This window comes from Hakea prostrata, chromosome 3 (assembly GCF_041222555.1).
Source record: "Hakea prostrata isolate BN-2017 chromosome 3, UWA_Hpros_2, whole genome shotgun sequence".
In the NCBI taxonomy this organism is placed as follows: domain Eukaryota; kingdom Viridiplantae; phylum Streptophyta; class Magnoliopsida; order Proteales; family Proteaceae; genus Hakea; species Hakea prostrata.
Window position 1 is genome coordinate 7,393,023 of NC_142602.1, and position 18,152 is coordinate 7,411,174.

Here is an 18,152-nt window from a genome sequence, read left to right on the forward strand (position 1 = left end):
AACGTTGAACTCATGCCCCCATGTGTCATGCCCGTATTGCCCCCATCTAATTCCACCAAAAAAATAAAAAAAGTATTGCCCATCAAATGGCTCAGTACATTACAGTGTATCATATACACCAAATTTCTTGTATTGTAATAAATAAAAATGTATAAAACAAAGTTAACCTTATTTGTTCTGTTGTTTATTTTCCTGTTTTTGTAGACAAAGGTATTTTTATATTTGGGATAGTAATGGACGAGGGTGAGAGACATATTTATTTCATCTAAAAGACAAAATTTGTATGAGTGAGTGGAAAGGAAAATAATAGTGTTATTTGTTGTCATGTTTATATTTTTATATGAAACACTCTTAGTTCTTTAGAAATGCAAGTGATAAGCTTTTGAAGTGGATTGAATATGTTAGTATATAGATGTATCAACATGTCTCAAAAAATGAAACTTACATTTTTTTTAATAGAAAATAAAACTTATATTTATATTTAAAAAGAAGAACAATTTAATGATGGCTTTTCATATCATTCTCGCCAAAGAATGACATGAAAATTAATTAAGAGTATTAAATTAATTGCATTGCACTCTAACTCTAAAGAACATAGGCTTTTCTTCAAATATATGCTTAAATTTGATTTTTTTTTTTCTTCTTCTTAATTTACCAAAAAAAATAATGAATTTGATTTTTATGCTAATGCATTGAACCGGTTTAGTATATGAAAATTATAAGGGGAGTTTAGGCATGCATTTTCAATTGAATGTGGATCATCCTCGGATCTCTCGTGTTACACCACCGAAGCAAAGCTGTAAAGTATTATTCTCTCACCACCGGGGGTGGTGTTCTAGTGGTCCCAAGCTCACTCTACCAAGTGGTTTGGTAAACCTCATGTCTCAAGTTCGAATCCCCTCTGCTCCTTTATTTCTTGCATTGGACAATTGTGTGCTCTTTGGCCTGGGCATGAGTGCTACCGGCTTCTGTGATGCTATACTAGGCCTCCGGTGGGGCCCCATGAGGCCAGTGCTTTACTGCAATAAAAAGTCCGAACATTGCTCGATAAAAGTCGGAGCATTGCGTAGGTCGCGGCTACTACATCCCCTCTTTTTGTTTACCAAAAAAAAAAAAAATTATTCTCTCCACCAGCGGGCCCCACAACTCTCTCTTTCTCAGCTTACCGGTACCTTCAGCCTATTGTGACTGAAAGCCTGAAAATATTTGTGAAGAAACCGAAACAATACAAACGCGGTGATCCTGTTTCCTGTCGTTCTTCGCCATCAGACCCACTCGGGTTTTTCTACTTTATTTTATTCGTCTTTATATTCTTCTCTCCTCTTCTCTATGATGGCGGTTTGATTAGGGTTCCTGTATTCTTCATTTCGAAGGCAGTGAAGTTCCCGTTCCTGATTTCAATAGTTGGATTGTAAACTGGTTTACTTAGGGTTTTAGAGCTTCTGAAACTTGACCTGTTGTAGCTCAGAAAGACATGTCAAGGCCCCAGGTCACGATAACTCTGGGGCGTAGTGGTCAGGTACGGTCTTCTCGTTATTTTCCTTACTGAATCAGAGTTTGCGTATGTTTTGGCTTTTGATAGTAATTTATGGCCAGGTTTTGATTGGTTTTGGTTGTTAAACATTAAATTTCTGTTTTTGCTTCTTCTCTTCACTTGGTTACTGAACTGTTTTCTTAGAATTGCGTTCGTTGCTTGTTAATACTTTGTAGGTTGTGAAGAGGCGGGGACAGGTAGTAGATAGTAGTCGTTCTAATCATGTACAACCATCCCGGGGTAAGCGATCAGTAAGGGAGAGGCTAGGAAGTAATGTGGACAATCAGTTGGTATATGGAAACCAACCTAAAAGCAAACGGTGTGTTCGACTTGCCTTACAGGACTACCTTGTTCTATTAATTTTTTTTTTCAACCATTAATGAGGATTTGGGTAACTTCTACCTTTTCAATTTGTGAACATTTTATTGGGCCTTTCAAGGTGGTGTAGAATCATGAGAAATGGAATTTATTCAAGTATTTAGTATAATTGGGTTAAATTGGAGCTTTCTTTTTTATTTCGCCGTGTAAGTAATGAGTTATTATCTTCTGTAGACAACGGGGAGATGGCAATAAGTGGGCTCCAAGTTATGATGTTGTGAATGGTAAAAAGCTAATTCATAATTCATATTCATTCCCTTACCATGGAAGTGCTAATTTGCAATTTTTTTTGTTTCTCATCTGATTTTTCTCCTTTCTGACTTCTTTTTTTTTGTTTTTAAACTAATGACTAAAGGTGCTCAGATTGGCAGAGATGATCTGAGGTTGAAGTTGATACGGAAGAACATGTCTAGGGGAACAAGGAGTGAGGGCAGGGGATATGGAATGGACCGCCAAAGAAAGCTGCAAAGAACAGAACACTCTGCAGTTACTAATTCACGACAACGAATGCCAGACTCGAAGGTCAATGGCCTTGTGAGCCGTATTCCCTCAAGAAGGAGTGCAGATGATTTGCTTCATATGAACTCACTGAGGAAATCTTATTCATCATGGACCATGGATGGAATGAGAAGTAGATCCCCTTATAGAAATTTAGGGACATCTAGGGGTCTTTCTCCTCCTAGGAATATGAATGACCGACGGCAGGTGTCATCACTTAGAAATGTTGATGCCTCTAGACAATCTTATATGAGCAAAGACAACCTTGATTCTTCCAGGTATATGGGTCCTCCAATATATATGACAAAAACTGGTGTTGCTCCGGATCTTGCAAAACCAGTTGCACGACTCCCTCCTCCAAGTGGCGTCATGCAGAGGAGTTCATATATGGTAACACTTCATCTGATTGTTGCCCTTAATTTTATGTGCTTCAATCCATCAACATATGCATATTCTTTTCCTGTGTGGGAGAAGCATCCTACGTGCTGTATTTCTGGACTAGGATGAGTGGATTGTAGAATACTTATTGGTTGTTGATACACCCCCCCAGCGTCTTCTTCTTCTTCTTCTATTTTTTTTATATCAATTTGATAATATTTTGGAGTTATAATTACTTTCAATACTTATTGGTTGTTGTACACCCCACCCCCACCCCTGCATCTTCTTCTTTTATTTTTTACTTTTATATTTTTAATCAATTTGATAATATTTTGGAGTTATAAATATTTTTTTGGATGAATGAAATAATCATTAACCAATTCCGCTGAAGGGGAAAGAGTAAACTCCATTATCTGAAAGTTACACTTATCCATCCCCTGAGAAAAAGTTATAGAAACAGAAAAAATGATAGCAATGAGTATTAGGGCATAGGTACTAATATTTATCAGTTTTGATGTACTTGAAATTATATTAAGATTGTTCCATGAAATATGGAAGAATTGGCTTTGAACTATAACAATGAACTTTTGCTAAATTTATAAGTCATCAAACAGAATCTCTTGTATTCATGGTTATGTTATTGTCATTTTTCTCAAGGGGACAAGGGAACAATGTAAGTCTTGGTTATTTTGGCGTAAGAAAACTTGTGAAGGTCTGACATTAACATGATTGTGTTTTAATTTCTGTTTAGAGAACAAAATTTATTCTCAAGAGTTGTAACTTATTGCTAAATGTTACTGGTGATCAAGCTTTGATGCAAAGTCAGATAAAACTTTGTGTTGCACTCACTATAATACATATCATTTGACTGCAAGCTATTCATGCCTGATTCCTATTTTGCTATCCATGAAACTGTTGCCATTACCATTGGGGAGGTGCATGTATTGAATTTAACTCTGGTTGCATTTTTCCTTGAATGATCTAATTTGGTAAGTGTTTGGATGCTGACTGGTTGCAAAGTCACCCATTTGTTGAAAAATTCTAATTACTATAGTTTCTGTATTATTTAAACTAGTCCTTCGGTTTTGTGTAGGGCGAGGAAGCACATACTACTGTTGGTAGCCTTCTACATTCACTTGGTCTGGAGAAATATACTATCCTATTTCGGGCTGAGGAAGTAAGTATCCACACTTAAACCTCTCCAGAAATATGTTTGTGACCTTATTCCATTGGAGGCTAGTTGGTGCTTGTGGGCAAGGAGGCCCCCTTTATACCATCCATATTTGTTAAGAAACATAGGATGAGAAGGGGGGGGTGGGGATAGTGCATGTTAAAATATTCCTTTTGCTAGTAATCTAACATTAATTATATGTTTCATTGTGGGACTGGTTAATTTTGTATTTTGTTTGTCAGGTTTATTTAATAAAGCCATACTAGTATTTTTTGATATTGATTAGAATATATGTACATCCTCTGGTACCTTGAATCCTTATTTATTTAAATTTTTTTTTTGGGATTTGTCAAGTTCAGCACCCTGTGTCATTATTGTACCCGCACCTTTTTCCTGATAATTTTGTTTATTCACTCCCCAAGAAAGGAAATATGAAAATAAATGACTATTACAACATAATATATGTGATGGGAACATGAGATTGAATTGTTGTTTGTGGTTAAAAGTGCATGTATTATAGTTGATACCTGGTGAACTAATGGTTTGGTGCTAGTTGATCTTGTAGTCTAGACTACCTACTTAGTATGATTGCCAGTTGGTTAATATATAATATGAGAGGGCTTAGTTGGTAAACTGGCTAATGCTGCTGATGCCCTGGCTGCAGTAATCTATTCTGAAGTTCATTAATGACTTCTATTCGATAATTATCCAGCATTGCTTGAGCTGTTGGGTCAGCACACATGTCTTGCTAATATAGCACAAGTAAGATGGAAGGTTCAAGATTTGATCAGGCATGCATATTGAAATATTACAACTGACACCTGTTTGTTTTCGTCATGTTTGAAGACAGGCTTTCAAGGCCCAAATGGCCAAACTAGGCCCTAAAGCTTCTAGAAAACTCTATTGGACCTCTAGTGGAACCCTTGAGTTTTTAAAATCACATCCAAAATGGTAGTTTGGTTTTTGGACCCTAGGTTGGTACTGTCCTCTCTAACTTTCTCTGATACAGCCTGTTCTACACAATGTTTAGTACTAGAAAACATGTAACCCAATGAAAACAATCTATATATGCTTTAGGAATATACAGAGAAAAAACTATTTACATCATAATGGTTCATTGCAAAGTCAAAGAGTCAAATATATCAGAGTCAATGTTATAAATAAGTCAACCTCTTGCCTTCCTAAAATCCATGTACCACTGCCACATTGAGTTTTGGGTAGGATCCATACCACTTGACCGTTGCAATTGTGGGATCAAGTTTGCCTCAGGCTGTATCAAAAAGCGCAATATCATAGTATACTGAAAGAAATTTCTGAAGTCCTCTGCAGAACCCTTTTGAATCTCTTACGATACACCCCATTGTTTCCCACAATACTTTCATATACTTCCCAAGCAACTGTTCCAGCATTGTGCAACAATGATTTGGAAAAGGAGTCCACCTTGGCAAAACTTGATGAAATGTTTGATGCTATGCTTTTATTAAAAAAAAAGCAAAATGACTTTCTATGCAGGATTTTGGGAAAACAAATTATATGATTCAATTATCGCATGCCGTCACATGCTGTTTCATTTCAACATTTGTGAAACTGAGATATTTTGTGGTGTGAGCTTCCATGAAATCTTAGTGAATCTCAAACCTTGCAGTTTTTTATTTTGGTGGGGGGTGGGGGGCGTGGTGTTAGGCACCACATGCTTTGATGTATGATCATATGGTGAGAATCTCAAAGCTTACTTCAGGATCAGTACACATGTAGTTGAGTGGTTTTGAGTATAATGTCTAAGGATATGGAACCCATAGTTGTTATATGGTTGATTTTATGGAGTGCAAACTAAATTAAAAATTTTCCTGTATCCATGGCAGATGATGAGGTGGTGATACTTGACGATAAAGAGATTCCTCAGAGTGATTGTTTTAGGTACCTAGGTTCAATCATAAGTAAAAGAGGTGATTTAGAAGATGAGGTTTCCCAAAGAATTAAAAAAGGGGGGGGGGGGGGGGGGGGGGGGGTGGGGGCCGATGTAATCGCGTATTCCATTAAAGCTTAAAGGAAAATTTTATAGGACTATTGTTCCCTCAGTTAAAAAGAATCATAGATAAACTCGATGTAGCAATGAGGGTGCTAAGATGGATGAGTGGCAAAACTAGGATGGATAAGATACAATCATATTGGATGGAACACTAGTTGCTTCCATAGATAAGCTGGAGGTGGGGGGCCGCCCCCCCCCGCCCCACACCCCCCGGATATAATCCATATTGAAGGAACTAGAAGAGGAGAGAGGTAGCACTAAATTAAAATTTTTCCTGTATCCATGATATTTCTACCTCTTAATTTTTGGGTGCAAGTGTAATTCTTACAGTTTTGCTGTACTTGATATGGAATAGTCATGACTTTTTTGGCAGAAGAATACTTAGCCAATAAAGGTGGGGGAAAAGGGGAAAATAAAGAGGAGATTTACTCCAAAAAAAGGAGAAGTCCGCAAGAACAAACGGAAACAGGGCCCCACCCCCCCAGCAAACCCCCGTTCTCCTTTCCCACCCCACCTTTGCAAACAAACGCAGCCTTAGGGATACAATTTAATCATGATGAGTGTCTTTGAACAGTAAAGTCTGAAAGTGTGTTATCATGGGGCTAATTGTTAGGGCACAAAATGTGCCCTCTAATATTATTTCCCCCCAGCCCCATCCTCCCCCCGTTTTCCTTCTCTATGGCCTCTCATCAGGATGTTTCTTGACATAATGCTTTGTCTACATGTCGACAACTACGCCTTTAGGTTGGGCTAGTTAATGTCAACGCCTTTGTTATGATAGGTTAGAGAACAGATCTTGGTCAATATATATTTTTTTGGGGCAATCTGCTGAAATTCTTGTACATTGCTGTAAGTGAACTCCTTTCTTTGTTGTTTCCAGTTGTTGCTTGCACTAAGCATTTATTTATCTACAGGTGGACATGACTGCATTGAGGCAGATGGGAGACAATGACCTCAAAGATCTGGGAATACCCATGGTACAGTTACATTTAATTCATGTATTCACTATAAATTTCGGAATAACATTCGTTTTGTGTATTGGTGTGTTTGTTGTTTGCTGTTTGGATTGTCTGTGTTCTTGCTGCTTGTATTATGCTTTTGCAGTTTCCTGTATTTTTTTCTTCTTCTTTCAAATGTTAACTGCCATTATTAAATTCTAAAATAATAACTGTAAGTAGGAAAAAGAGTGTTTTTGCTGTTTTGTATTATGTTTTTGAAGTTTCATGTATTTTTTTCTTCCAAATGTTAACTGCCATTATATTAAGAGCATAATCGGCACCCCAAAATGGAGGTCTTAAAGTGCTGACACCCCACTTTATGTTTGAAAAACATAGACACCCCAAAATTGAATTTTTATTGGACACATTAGTCCAATTTGTCACTGAAAACTGTTAAACCAGTGTTTTTTTTCTTTCAATTCCAAAAATATCCATATCAAAATATGAAAGAAATAAAAAAAGAAGTGATTTATCGGTTTTCAGTGACAAATTGGACTGATGTGTCCAATGAAAATTCAATTTTGGGGTGTGTGTGTTTTTCAAACATAAAATGGGGTGTCAGGGCTTTAAAGCCTCCATTTTGGGGTCAGGGAACCCGCTAATGGATGGCTTGTACACCTGTATATTAGTAGTGGCTATATTTCCAATTTGGTGGTTCCTTATCAACCTTATTGCCCAAATTTTATTGAGTTTTAGATAGACACTTCACCCCTTTCCACACTCCTCACTCTGCCCCCCTCTTTATGTTATCATTTCTCCTGACTTTGAAGTAATTGTTTGGCTGCGTACGTTTCTGAAATGGCCTGGCCACCAGCTGGACGTTGAGATGTTGAAGCCCAGATCATTTCTGTGGCTGTTCTCCATTTAGTTGAACATTCACCTCCATAAGAAGATAAAAGATGGGGGAAAGGGATCTACAATGTCATTCACTTCTTGTTTCAATCTCTACTTGCTCTGCACTGCCCCACCCTAAACCCCTGCGCCTGCAAGGGAGGAAATGCTTGATGAAGTTGATATTCCATTGGAGCAACCTTGATACATTATGGTGAGAATTTGTGGGTTGGGATATAATTGATCTGTTTTAACTGAAGGTTATATTTCAGTGGCATTTTTAGTACCTTATTCTATTATATATCATGATATTGTTTGTTGTTTATGTGTCCCTATTCATAGTCATCAGCATTTGATATGAGTCAGGTGTCCTTTACTTATGAGGGCGTTGATTTCAGGGTCCAAGAAAGAAGATTCTTCTTGCTGTAATGCCTCGTTCCAAACGACAATCTTGGACTAGTAGACCATAGGTTGCGGTGCATAGGTATCACCTTTCCCTCCTTATGATAAGCTTTATGACCACACTGGATTGTCACCATAGGCTTTTAATCTCAAATTGTGATGGTGCCCAACCTACTGATGGATGATTGAACCCTTCCAGCCTCAATGGAATTTGAGAGAGAACCTGGTGGTAGATATGGAGTTAAGTAAGTTATGTGGAGATGTACAATGAAAAAAATGTTATCCCATTGTTGTTTTACTGGGATTTCCTTCACTATTGCTTTGGATTAGGATGTAGAAATTAAATTTGTTAATTGCCTTTGGGACCGGAGCGTATGGAAATTGTTTTCTCATAGTTAAAAGAGATTGAATAGATATGTAAAGCTTATTAGCTGCCACTCCTGGAGGATCAACTTGTTCTATATTCAGAAGAGGGGAAATGGTGGAAAACCTGAAAGTCTCTAAATATTAGTGAACTTTGCCGCGACTTTATTTGAGTAGGCTCTATTTTGAATTCATAATTCCCAAACGGGCTGTTTGCGAGGAGAGAGTTTTGGTGATTGTTTTTCGTGGCAGTTTGGCGAGCATTTCTATTTGTATTGACAGAGAGAGATTAGAAACATAATATTCTTAATGATTGAGTGGTGTTAGTGGATTGTTCGACATCCACCCTCCTTTTTTTTCCACTTTTCCCTTTCAAACAACTCTCCTCGCCTCCTTTTCGTGCTTCTTCAGGAACTTAGTCGTTAAAGAGATGCTCGAATTCTAACATCACCCCTCGTGTCTATCATCTCACCAAAAGTAAAGCCGATCATCCATCATGCTTTGCTGCCGCCATCTTCGCTTCTGACCTCTCCTTTTTCTCTACTTTCAACCAACTCGCGCGCAAGTCTTTGCGATACTGGGATTTTGATCTGTGTGTTAATCCAAGGGAGGAACGATACTTAAATGGATTTAAGCAAAACCAATTTTCACCACTAAAAAGCAAACGAAGAATCTTTTAATCGATTGTGACGGTAACGTGTGAGCTAAAGGACTAATAGGATGGTCCAGTACTCAAGCTTTTAATCGACCATCCAATGGCTCATGGAGTCTTCTTTATCGCGAATCTTACAGATTTGGACCCGGTGGCTGCTGGACTTTGAAAAGAATATGGTGCATTCAACGGCTGTCACTTCAGTCTGCAATGCCTTGTGGTTACTACGTGTTTGCTGGAATAAATAAAGGTGGAGCAGAAAAAAAGAAAAAAAAAAAAATAAAGTGGAAAAAGTTTGAATAAAGTAAAATTTGCGATTTTTTTGGTTCATGAGATAGCAAAGCTAATTACAAAAAAAAAAAAAAAAAAAAAAGATAGCAAGGCTTTAAATTAAGGAAATTTGGTTGGCGAAATATATGAACTTTTTCACTTAGTCTTTAGTCTTTACGTAAGGTGAGGGAGTCGATCTTTGGACGAACAGAAATCAGGTAATCAGTCTTTATGATTGATCCAATCTTCATATAAAGGGCCAGGGCCCATGGTTCTACTTGTACAGCATAGATGTTTTTTTTTGGGTTTAAAGCATAGATGGTATTGATCACTACTTCCCTACGTGGATAGAAATACAAGACAATGATTTGAAATTTCATGGGAGACGTAAGAGAAAATGTGAATGCAATTCAGGCTATATTGACCAACAGCTGGTGAGAATGGGGCCAATGGGCTGGGCTAAATTCATTCATATCATATTATAAAACCAAAGCATGGGCCCCATGAGGAGACAACTTGATAGTGATGGTGACGCTTGCCCTGGCAGCCCCCCCAACGGCCCACGTGATTATGGATTTATGATGCTATCCACGTTACCAAACGGACCCCCCGAATCTCTTTTCTGTTTTGTTTCTTTTGAATTATTTGGACTATCGTAATCGTAGTCGTAACTTCCTCTTTTTTATCTTGTCGGCCGAGCTCGTGCAGAATCGTCGTTCTTGCAAATCTGCAAGCTCCTAGGAGAAAAGAAATGAGATTAGGGAGAAGACCTCTCGACAGTGTTGGCTGTGACTGCCTCCTCTGCGGGCTGTTCTAGGGTTACTATCATCTCTCTCTGTGTTAATGTGTCCTTGTTTCTTTGCGGGAGCTCGATCGTCCTGTGCCGAGATTTCCTGGTTAATGGTTTCTCTCAAATTTTACAGGATTCTGTTCTGTTTATGAGCGACGACAAAGATGAGATTTCTGTTATACGGATGCAGGCGTGGGAAACACAAGTTGTACTTGTTTCGTCTCTGAGTTCTCCGAGAGTGTAGGAGAGAGAGGTGAGAACTACTAATTAAGATGGAGAGCAGTAAGCAGAGGTCGAAAATCGACGTTAAATCCACTGTTCTCGACTGGTGGTGCCGCGCCAATGGCTTTGAACGACCGACACCGCCAGAGCTTAGATCCGCGAACAAGCTCGCCCGTGCACTCCTACCACCTGAGAAATCAACCCTCAAATGCAAGATCAAAGAAGAAGAATCCGAGAAAGAGTCATCGGTTTCGGTTTCGGAGGAGGATAACGTGAAGACTCCAGTCAGTTTTTCTAACGAGGAAACCGAGTTGAATCCCCGCTCGCCCCACTTCTATACGAGCTCCGATGAAGCGGTAAGTGCAGCTATGCCTGAGTCACCTTCGTCATCTTCGTCGTCCAACAACGTAATTGACGAGAGCCTTAACTCAATGTCGACGGAAGAGGAGGAAGAGATCGTCGTCAAGCTCAGGAGTTCACAAGTGTTCGAGCAAGAAGAATCCGTGATTTCACTGCGAAACATCACCAGAACCAACGCAGATATGAGAGTTCCGCTCTGTACTTCACGTTTGCTTTCTGTGCTAAAACCTCTCCTCACTTCACGGTACTCAGTTATCCAAATAAACGCGGTGGCATCGCTGGTGAATCTCTCGTTGGAAAAGGTTAACAAGGTAAAGATCGTTCGAGTAGGGATCGTTCCACCGTTGATCGATGTGTTGAAGGGAGGGTTTCCTGAAGCGCAAGAACACGCCGCTGGTGCCCTCTTCAGCCTCGCTCTTGACAACGAGAACAAGGTGGCCATAGGTGTATTAGGCGCGTTGCCGCCGCTATTCCACATGCTACGGTCGGGGAGCGAGCGAGGTAGGCAAGACTCGGCGCTCGCTCTGTACCATCTCTCGTTGGTCCAGAGTAACCGGTCCAAACTCGTGAAGCTAGGCTGTGTGCGGACACTGCTAGCGATGGCGAGGAGAGGCGACCTCGCAAGGAGGGTTATCCTTATACTCTGCAATTTAGCGAAATGTGCAGAGGGAAAGACCGCATTGCTCGATGCGAACGCAGTGGAATGCTTCGTAAGGGTGTTGAGGGAAAACAAGTTAAACTCGGAAACGGTTCGGGAGAACTGTGTGGAGGCGTTGTACGCACTGAGTAAAGGAAGTTTGAGGTTTAAAGGGTTGGCGGAGGAAGCAGGAGCAATAGAGGTGTTGAGAGAGGTGGAAGAGAGAGGGAGTGAACGAGCCAGGGAGAGGGCTTGGAAGATCTTACATGCTTATATGACTGTTATCTTTATCGATGGAAAGAACGTAACTCTTGGTTATGTTGAGGGCCTGAGAAAGCCTGCCCAGGAGTAACATATATGTGGTTCCGTGTAAATGTCTGTTTAGAAGCTTGTTCTCAAGGATTGTAATTATAGTAACTGTTAATCTATTAATAGGTGATCAATGCCATGATGCAAATCAGGTATATTTTTGTTTTCTGGAGTCTTAACGCATATCTTCTGCTTCCAAAATGCTTTGCTTGATGGATCAATTTCGCATTCCCCTGAAACTGCTACCTAACTTAGAGATGTGTCTTTGGAATTTTACTCTCCAGTTATTTTTAGTTAGGTAAATGTTCAATATCCGTTGCTATTAAAAGTCACTGGTTTGTTGACAGTGTCCTGAACTATTATTGTTCCCATAGGATTTGAACTGGTTCATTTATATTTACCCTGTTGATTTGGTTTTCTGCAGGCAGGAACCACTCGGTGCTTTTGCCTTCTATAATCACACTTGGTTTTGGAAAAATTTCTATCCTCTTTGAGGTGAGGAAGTAAGTATCACGCACTTTACTTTTCCAGGAAATAAAGATATATATGACCTGATAGATACCTTTAGAGACAAGTACGTTAGTGCCTGTTTGCAAAGAGAAGCCCTTTATACCACCCTTATTTGTCGAGAATGATAGTCATGAAGCTCTGCTTTTTATTCAAGGATGAAAAAGTGGATAACTTCTTTTTCTTTTTCTTTTCTTTTTATTTTTAAATTTTTTTGGGTGGTAAATGGTCTGGAAAATGCGCAAGCTTCTTGCTGACATGACTTTTGCTTTCCCTCTTTAGTTGATCTTGAGCTTCGTTGCTTGGCACTTTCTATTCATTTTGTAAATATTGTTGAATAGACCATTAAGAGGTTTTCCTTCAACCAATAGAACGTATACTATATGTCTCTTCTGAGACATATTAAATTTATATTTACTGCAACTTTTATATATATGTTAGAGACTTAGATCTTCACTTAGTTTGGGGGATTTAAGTATTTCTGGTTATTTTCAACTATCTAAATTTAGTCATCCTAAACCCTGCAGTGAGGAGTTACATGTTTTGATAACTTGCTGGTAGTGAGTCATATAATTCTGTTGTAGTAGAATTCTGAAATCTACTGTAATCCATCATATTATATTCTTCTTCCTCATATTTCTTCTGTTTCTATTTGATGCCCACTTCCATTATTGTCAGTCTGTTGCTGTTGATTAGAGTTTTAGCTTTATTTATCCCTGTCTGGCTAAATCCATTTGGTTCTTACTCAAGATAGAATATTTACTTCATCCTTTGCAAATCAAATGAGTCAAATGACTTCTGACTGGTCTTGTCTTTGTTTTTAATTATTTATTTATTTCTTTTGGATAGATGATCCAACTCCTTTAAAAAAATCTGTGTGCGCAGAAACTTCTCTTGAACTAACTTTTGGTTGTTCAGTCACCTTGCGGGTATTGATAGGTCATCTACCGAACCTGATTGCAAGCCAACCCAACTCAAATGATAATCAACCCAACATTTATCGGAAGATGCAGATGAGAATCAAATTCTAGGAATCAATCACAGATATATTGAGAACGCCCAGATTTAAAAAGAATGAATCTGAAGCTGAAACTGAGAAATTAGTAAAACGAGGTTAGACCAAATTAGTGGATCCGATGAGATTGAAAACCGTATCGAGACTCAAGCTGTTAAGGTATATCATACCATACCTAGAAAATCAGTACAATCCAATGGCGGGGTAAAAGTTTTAATCTGAGAATTTCAGGTCTAAAATAGAGAGAGATGAGTCAGGAGATTTTAAAATTTAATTAGGTCAGCAAGTAAACCTAGATCAAAGAAGTGTTTTAGGGTTAGGGAGGCCTTAAATGACCAAAAGATGGAGGGGTCTGACACACAGCTTTCTTTTTACAGTGATTTGATTATCACATGAACAGTATGCAATCAGCAAATAAAAGAGGTAATAACCAAAACTAACTACAGATTAAATAAATAACAAGAAGTTTGATTTAATGAAAGACTCAAAACAGTGGTGTAATACAGGAAAATAGTGTACAAAGAAGATAAAAGAGATTGGGGGCTTCTCAGGAGTAGAATCCCTCTGTTCGGGTGTGTGTTCAAAGCTTTGTTGTGCAGCACTGTTGAAGCCAAATCTCAATCTGTAAATGGTGAAGGGAAACTTAAATAGCCAACTAAGCATAATATTGTATTCCTATCATCTGCCCATAGTTTATGCTGTTAAAGGCCCAACACATGTGTAACACAACATAAAGCAAGCTTACAATAAAATAGGTTCTTTGGGTGACTTCTCTGCATCGTTGCCTCAGGAGGAGTGCTGATTATGTGTAATCAGTCTATCAAACGTGGTTCATCTGACAGTGAGTCTGGATCTAATTATCATGAAACACATGGCTGGGTGCTGATTATTAGGGCCCAGGGCCCAAATGCTTATTCCTCCCAGAGGGGGGGGGGGGACACTCTTTATTTCCCCCTTTATTTTCCTATAGCATCTTATTCAGGATTATTGACACATCTACGAGTATCCTTTGACTTTGGAAAGTTATTTCATCATTGATATTTAAAGTATAGACTAAAGAAGAAACAAAAGGACATTCTATGGTATAACAGCAAGGACTTTGTTATTATGAAAGATCAGAAAATTGAACTGGGCCAGTTTTTTTTTCTTCCAACATCTGCTGAAATTCTTTTTACTTGGCAGTAAATGATCTCCAGTCTTCTTTGTTTCCAATTGTGGCTGGCACTAGGCATTTTTTTAGTCCACATGTGGACATGATTGTTTGAGACAGATGGGAACAATGACCTCCAAGATCTGGGAATACCCATTGATGCTACTATGTTCAATGCATTGTCTCCACTGTAGTTATTATTGTTGTTATGCATGCATTTCAGTTTCTGGTTTTGTTACCTGGTGAATGAGTTTGAAAACTGTCAACTCCATGGAAGGTGGCCTGCAATGCCTTTTCAAACAATCTCTGGAAACTCAGTGCCACTATTGGTATGAGTTGTGAGGAGTCTTGGTCTCGAGTTGAGCTGTAATCCAATCTCATTACCACGAGTCTGCTCGGAGCCGGTCAAATCCTGAGCCATTTATTCTCCCTGCTCGGTTGGCTTAACCCCTCCCTCTTCTCCTCTATCCACCTGCCCCCTCCGAGAAAAACAACTAACTAAATGCTCTCCTCTGATTTCTTCCAGACAGACATCTAGTGACAAAGCACCTTGGATGGTAATCACTTCATTGACCAGGACAAATCCTAAGGTTATGTGAATTTTGCCCCCTAAGCCATCTAATTGACGTAAAATACTGTTGAAGTAATGTAAAGTGCAAAAGAAAGGAAATTGAAGCTCGTCAAATCATTCAAAGTTATGTGATTATCTCTATTTACTGTATATATAAACCAAAGTTCCAAGCTTTAGTAGAAAATTTTGAGTTCCTCAACTTTCTGTAAAGTTGGAAGCATCCAGGAGTTGATATTTCACTGGAGTAACCCTGATTATAATACTGTTTGCATGAATGTGAAAAGTGGTAGATAGTCGGTCCCGACCATTCATCATGTCTTCCATTATTTTATTGAAGGTAGTATATCGATAGTACCTATAAGGCTATAACGCTTCTGTTTTTCTGGGTAAATAGGGCCTTATTCTGTTAGGTGTAATGAAATAATATGATTGACGTATTTATTGGTTCTATGGAATGAGTTTGACTTCCTTTTCTTATGAGGGCTGTGATTTCAGGATACAAGAAAAAAGATTCTTGTTGCTGTTTTGTCTCGTTCCAAACAACCATCTTGGCTGGTATAGCCTAGATCTCAGCAAATGATCTGGGACCAGCTCAAGAACCTCCATATCACATTTATCACCATTGGCTTTTCATCTGATATTGTTGGGCTTCCAGCTTCAATGGAATTTGAGAGAGAATCTGCTGATAGATCAGGAGTAAGTTATGCGTGAATGTACAATTAGGAAATGTTATTGCGTCTTGTTTTACTGAGATTTCCTAGTTTGGCTTTAAATCAAGATGGATGGCTCGTGGATTCTTGACAAGTTTGACTCCACTATTCAGCTTGTACAGGAGCTTTGTTAGCTTCAGAGAACTCACGCTTGATGTAGATGCCATGCTTACTTTTGAATAGGTTTATGCTGCCCATCCGGCTTGTTTGTCTGTAATCCGAATGTATTTTCTTCTCTATTTTAATATATTTTCTTTTGAGCCCAAAAAGAAAAAAAATGTTCTACAGGGGGCTGTGTATTATTAGTCTGGATGTTTGTAAGGATAGTTTTGGTGATTGATTTCTCAAAGGAGTACTTGTAGATTACCAATAAAAGATCCATGGTAGGAAGGTTCATCGGAAAATGATAAAGTTGAGATGTATATCTGATAAAATTTAGCTAGATAAAGAAATGATAGAAATTAGAATCGATCTGGGAGTAGTTTCCATGTATGACAAAAGTCAAATCGGTAATTTGATTCAGATTGAAAGAGCCAAGAAAACCCAGTTGGACCTAAGAGATGACTATGAATATTGGTTAGGACTGAAATTCATACTTCAAGGTCTTGGTCTTGTGTCTGTGTTGTATCCTGGGAGGTAGCTGAATTTCTATTTTTGGGGTTATCATCAAATCGGTCACAAGGGTTGGAGGTCGTATAGGGAAGTTTTTTTTTTTTTTTCCGGGGGTTGGGGGTGAGAGTCAGCTGGGACAGAGCTTGAAGCTCAAGACCTCTTTGGTTTTACTGTCTCTAAATAAAAGGTTGTCACCACAATGTCCGAAACACCTGGACATGTAGCTAATCAAATTTTATTAGAATTGAAATTACGGTTATTGTATCATGTCTCAAGACTATCAACTATTTCAGGTCCTAAGCTTTACGGCTGCTAACAGGATTTTATTTGGGAAAATAGCTTTGTGCTAGACAGATGACAGCATGAAAGTAATAACCCTACATCCCATGAAACAGGAATCCTACCTTCTTGATGCTTCAGTGAGTTAACATGACAATTGAATCCAACATCTTTTGAGTTTAAAAGGCATTGGTGATAATGCTGGTCTCCACTTTAGCATGTTCAACCCTACCCCAGTGCTCATGAATCATGATTGTGTTTGGAACACCAAATTTTGCTAAAAAATAAGGTTCTCTCCCCCTCTGTGTGGCTCCTATTGGTTATGGTTCATTTCAGTGTTGTTCAATACTTCAATGTCATCATCATCAGGCTAGCTATCCGAGCAACCACTGCATGTGTTTGCTTAGTTGGTTCACGTGTCCAACAGTCTATTAGACCCTGTTGGTCTCATACCAAATTAAGCCTCAGATTTTGATTGATTTTCAGATTTTTCTCTTATCAAATTTGATTTTTTTATCTCTGTATATTCATTCATACTTTTGATTTTAATAACATTTAACAATAAAGCAAGACAATTATCATTCACATAGTCTTTTTAACTATTGAAGGTACAACATTGATGAATAGTGAATGGTTGAGTTAGGCCATCCATTGTGACATGTGACTGATTGAGAAAATGTTTAATAAAAAAGTGTGTATAATGGACTTATTCATGGAGTTTTAAAGTACTAAAGTTTGGGATCATCTGAAAAAAGAAATACTCAATATATTGTATTCCAAAATTGTATTTATGTATTGATTTGAAAAGGTTATATGGGTAATTGGATGTATTACTTGTTTTGATTTTGTAGAAAAATTATTCTTTGCAGTTCCAGAGACCACTTTTTCTGGAATCACTCAAAACTTTTGTGTTGTACGATTTTTGTTTACCATTTCTGTTTGTTTTTTTATATCTGGTTTGGTATTCATTTCTGAACACCAGGGATATGCTACAGCTAGTAAAACTGAACTTTACAGCCCTATTCCTTTTTCTCTATTATTTGTCAGGTTACAGGTCACAGATTACAGATATAAACTTATCAGCTTCATTCTATCTGGCTTTGGTTTTTGGAGTTTTTTGATTCCCCAGTTGGACTTGAACATTTCTTTACATAAAGATACAACTTTAAGCCAACTGCATCTTCACAAATTAATTCATTAGTGGCTTCTTCATATCTTGTTTGAAGCATGAACCTTGGCTATCTCTTTGACTCCTAATTCTAGCTTTTGGTTTTGATTTAATATGATTTACCCAAAGGGAAAAGCACTTTCTTTTACAATCTTTTCAAAGAAATGCTAATATAGAACATATATGAATCTTTACTTTACTTTGGGTTTGTATGCACTAATGTGTGTTTCTATGTGATTTATAATTACATTGAAGAAGAGAAGAATAAGTCTTATACGTTTTTCAAATCCACATGATATCATTGCCACTTCCATTATC

At 38.2% G+C, this 18,152-nt stretch overlaps 1 protein-coding gene and 1 pseudogene across 6 annotated transcripts; both read left to right on the top strand.

Annotated features, from left to right (window-relative positions):
* Positions 1–1,202: 1,202 nt before the first annotated feature.
* Positions 1,203–9,609, top strand: LOC149020489 (uncharacterized). 4 transcript variants are annotated; one of them, XM_089148644.1, is made up of 7 exons: positions 1,203–1,519; positions 1,711–1,853; positions 2,087–2,136; positions 2,268–2,800; positions 3,882–3,965; positions 6,903–6,965; positions 8,216–9,609. In XM_089148644.1, exons 1-7 carry the CDS (start codon positions 1,475–1,477, stop codon positions 8,285–8,287), a joined length of 990 nt encoding a protein of 329 aa, XP_089004770.1. In that variant the 5' UTR covers positions 1,203–1,474; the 3' UTR covers positions 8,288–9,609. The 4 variants fall into 4 exon arrangements, with proteins under 4 accessions (XP_089004770.1, XP_089004771.1, XP_089004769.1 ...); XM_089148645.1 differs by lacking the exon at positions 8,216–9,609 and adding an exon at positions 7,801–8,209; XM_089148643.1 differs by lacking the exon at positions 8,216–9,609 and having other exon boundaries at positions 6,903–7,785.
* Positions 9,610–10,096: 487 nt separating this feature from the next.
* On the top strand, positions 10,097–16,056 carry LOC149020490 (U-box domain-containing protein 40 pseudogene; annotated as a pseudogene). Of its 2 annotated transcripts, none has more exons than XR_016172207.1 (2): positions 10,097–12,325; positions 15,561–16,056. The product of XR_016172207.1 is annotated as a U-box domain-containing protein 40 pseudogene, transcript variant X1 (transcript). The 2 variants fall into 2 exon arrangements; XR_016172208.1 differs by having other exon boundaries at positions 10,097–10,322; positions 10,428–16,056.
* The last annotated feature ends 2,096 nt before the right edge of the window (positions 16,057–18,152 follow it).

What these genes read in the sequence shown, in the direction of transcription:
- LOC149020489 (XM_089148643.1), top strand. Translation starts at nt 1,475, where the DNA reads ATGTCAAGGCCCCAGGTCACGATAACTCTGGGGCGTAGTGGTCAG. An exon ending in CTCTGGGGCGTAGTGGTCAG is followed by an intron (nt 1,520 to 1,710) that starts GTACGGTCTTCT and finishes AATACTTTGTAG; the next exon opens with GTTGTGAAGAGGCGGGGACA. An exon ending in TGCAGAGGAGTTCATATATG is followed by an intron (nt 2,801 to 3,881) that starts GTAACACTTCAT and finishes GGTTTTGTGTAG; the next exon opens with GGCGAGGAAGCACATACTAC.